Source organism: Ovis aries, chromosome 7 (genome assembly GCF_016772045.2).
Source record: "Ovis aries strain OAR_USU_Benz2616 breed Rambouillet chromosome 7, ARS-UI_Ramb_v3.0, whole genome shotgun sequence".
NCBI lineage: Eukaryota > Metazoa > Chordata > Mammalia > Artiodactyla > Bovidae > Ovis > Ovis aries.
This window is the reverse complement of record NC_056060.1, coordinates 25,449,809-25,452,640: the sequence shown is the minus strand read 5'-3', so window position 1 is coordinate 25,452,640 and position 2,832 is coordinate 25,449,809. Positions and strand designations below refer to the sequence as shown.

The 2,832-nt window shown below is 39.3% G+C and overlaps 1 protein-coding gene across 1 annotated transcript; it reads right to left on the bottom strand.

The window, feature by feature from the left end:
* Nucleotides 1-282: 282 nt before the first annotated feature.
* Nucleotides 283-1,221, bottom strand: LOC101123127 (olfactory receptor 4S2-like). The gene has a single exon (XM_004010942.5). The coding sequence runs from the start codon at nucleotides 1,219-1,221 to the stop codon at nucleotides 283-285; it is 939 nt and encodes a 312-aa protein (XP_004010991.3).
* Nucleotides 1,222-2,832: the final 1,611 nt, after the last annotated feature.

Genomic DNA, 2,832 nt, shown 5'->3' with positions numbered 1-2,832 from the left:
AAGAGTGTTGGATTTGAATTGAAGGGATCTAAAGTACGTAAATGAGGTATGAGCAGAAGTATTTACTCTTACACTCTAGAAATAAGCGAGGATAAGCCCAGCCAGTATGGAAAGGTTTAAGTTTTGCTCACCTAGAAGCGGAAAGATGAAATAGCCTCAAATTATTCCCTTTTAAAAGATATCTATGACATAGTCGAATGTTAGAGACTATTCCTTAAAATTATTAATAAGTTAAGGGCCTTGGAAGGTATCAACTAATTCTGATTTTGTAATTCTAACAAACTATGCCTTCTGCTTTTCGTTCAAGGGGACTTTGCAATTCCACACCCGATTCATGGCATTCTTTACATCCTTATTCCTCAGAGTATAGATGAGTGGATTTAGCATTGGGGTGATGGTAGTATAGAACACAGACACAGCCTTATCCAGTGGGAAAGTGGTGGATGGACGGAGGTAAATGAAGATACAAGGGACAAAGAAGAAAGTTACTACAGTGAAGTGAGATCCACAGGTAGAGAGAGCCTTGCGCCGGCCCTCAGCAGACTGCTTCCGAAGACTAAATAAAATGACTGTGTAGGAGGCCAGAAGAATGAGGAAACACCCCAGGGAGATGAGACCACTATTGGCAATCACCAACATGTTTACTAGGGTTGTGTCAGCACAGGCAAGTTTTAGAACGGGGTGGACATCGCAAAAGTAGTGGTCAATGATCTGAGAGCTGCAGAAGGGTAACTGAAAGGTCAGGAGGGTCTGAACAAAGGAGTGAGCCAGGGCTCCCAGCCAGGACAGTGATGCCAGCACGGTGCAAGCAGTGGTACTCATGATGGTGGTATAACGGAGCGGTTGGCAGATGGCAGCATAACGGTCAAAAGCCATGACAGTCAAAACAAAAATCTCAGCACAGCCAAAAAAGTGGAAGGTAAACATCTGAGTTACACAGCCCCAGTAGGAAATAATCTTTTTCTCAGAAACAAAGTCTGCAATCATCTTGGGTGCTGTCGCTGAGGAATAGGCAATGTCCACAAAGGACAAGTTACTAAGGAAGAAATACATGGGTGTGTGAAGCCGAGGATCAGAAAAAACCATGAGCAAAATGAGCAGGTTTCCCCCCAGGATCACCATGTAGAAGAGGAGGAATAGAGCAAAGAGTATCAGTTGCATTCCAGGATCTTGGGAAAGTCCTAAAAATATAAACTCAGTAACATTGTTGACTACTTCCATGGAGATCCAGGCAGAACTGGTTGAGTGACTGTGGTTCTCTGTAAAAATAAATGTTATAAACCATTGTAAGCAAGTAAAGCCTAACAGGAACAGCCTTCTGAAAACATTTGAAAGTGAAAGAAAGCGAAAAGTGAAGTCGCTCAGTCATGTCTGACTCTTTGTGACCCCATGGACTGTAGCCTACCAGGCTCCTTTGTCCATGGGATTTTCCAGGCAATAGTACTGGAGTGGATTGCCATTTCCTTCTCCAGGGGATATTCCCGACCCAGGGATCGAACCCGGGTCTCCCTCATTGTAGACAGACGCTTTACTGTCTGAGCCACCAAGTGATGATAAATATAGCAGAGGAAAACATTTATATTTCTTGAGTATAGCTCATGGATATTTTTTCATCATTAATTGTCTTACCACATTATTGACTCCCATTTGATTTTCTATTATGCTTAGACCTACAGTTCCTTTATCCCAATTGTTTTCTTTCATAATCATCTTGTCCCTCTCTCAGTCTCTCTCTGATCTCACACTGCTCACCCCGACATCAGAAATTCAGAATACTTAAACACTTGAAGTATTAAATGGATAAATTAATTTTTGAGGCTAAAGATACAAGCAAGGAGTTAGCATTTTAGATTTGATGTCTAAAATTCTTAAATGAACCTTTTACTATGATATATACAGATCAACTTTAAAAGAATAATATTCTATTCAATCAAGTGAGAATGACTCCGTTTCTAGTTTCTAAATTAGGTTGGAAGTTTCAGTGCAATTAAAAATTAAGTTATTTTTAGTGACTGAGAAAAACATATACATTGACTCCCTGGCTCACCAACAACCTATGCTTGTAAATTTACATTAGAAGTGTTTGAGTCCTAATCTTTGATCTGCATAAAGAAGTTCAGCTTCACTTGCCAGTAAGGAATACATCAAACTATACAGAGAAATACTTTGTCCTATGTATTCGATAGAATACAATCCAATCCAAAGTATTTTACAAAGGAAAATTTTACCTATGTGGTGGCTCAGATGGTAAAGAATCCGCCTACAATGCAGGAGACCTGGATTCAATTCCTGGATCAGGAAGAGCCCCTGGAGAAGGGAATGGCTATCCACTCCAGTATTCTTGCTTGGAGAATTCCATAGACAGAAGAGCCTGGTGGGCTACAGTCTATGGGGTGAAAAGAGTCAGGCACGACTGAATGACTAGCATACACATTTTGTGCTAAAGAGTTGAATAATTTTTTAATTACTGAAACTTTTATCATCCTTAATATTTTTGCCTTGAAAAGTCCAAGATAACTCTTTGTCCTCGCAATTATAGTTAAGAATTAGGAATAAAATGTCCCATACAGATAATGGTAGTAACTGTATTTTACATTTGTATAAATTGTTTTACAATTTACATACAGAAGTGCTTAAGGCATACAGAAAAAGTACTGGATGAAATAATCAGAGATGAATTCTTGAAAGAGATGGATCAAGAGACAAAATTTAAAGGTTCTCAGAATTAAAATGGCTTCTTTGAATTATGCAAATGTTTTCTCTGAATCAAACCTCTTTTCTTTGTGGACAGTGAAAAGAGCACTGCCCATAGCTGAGTGATTTAAGTACCCT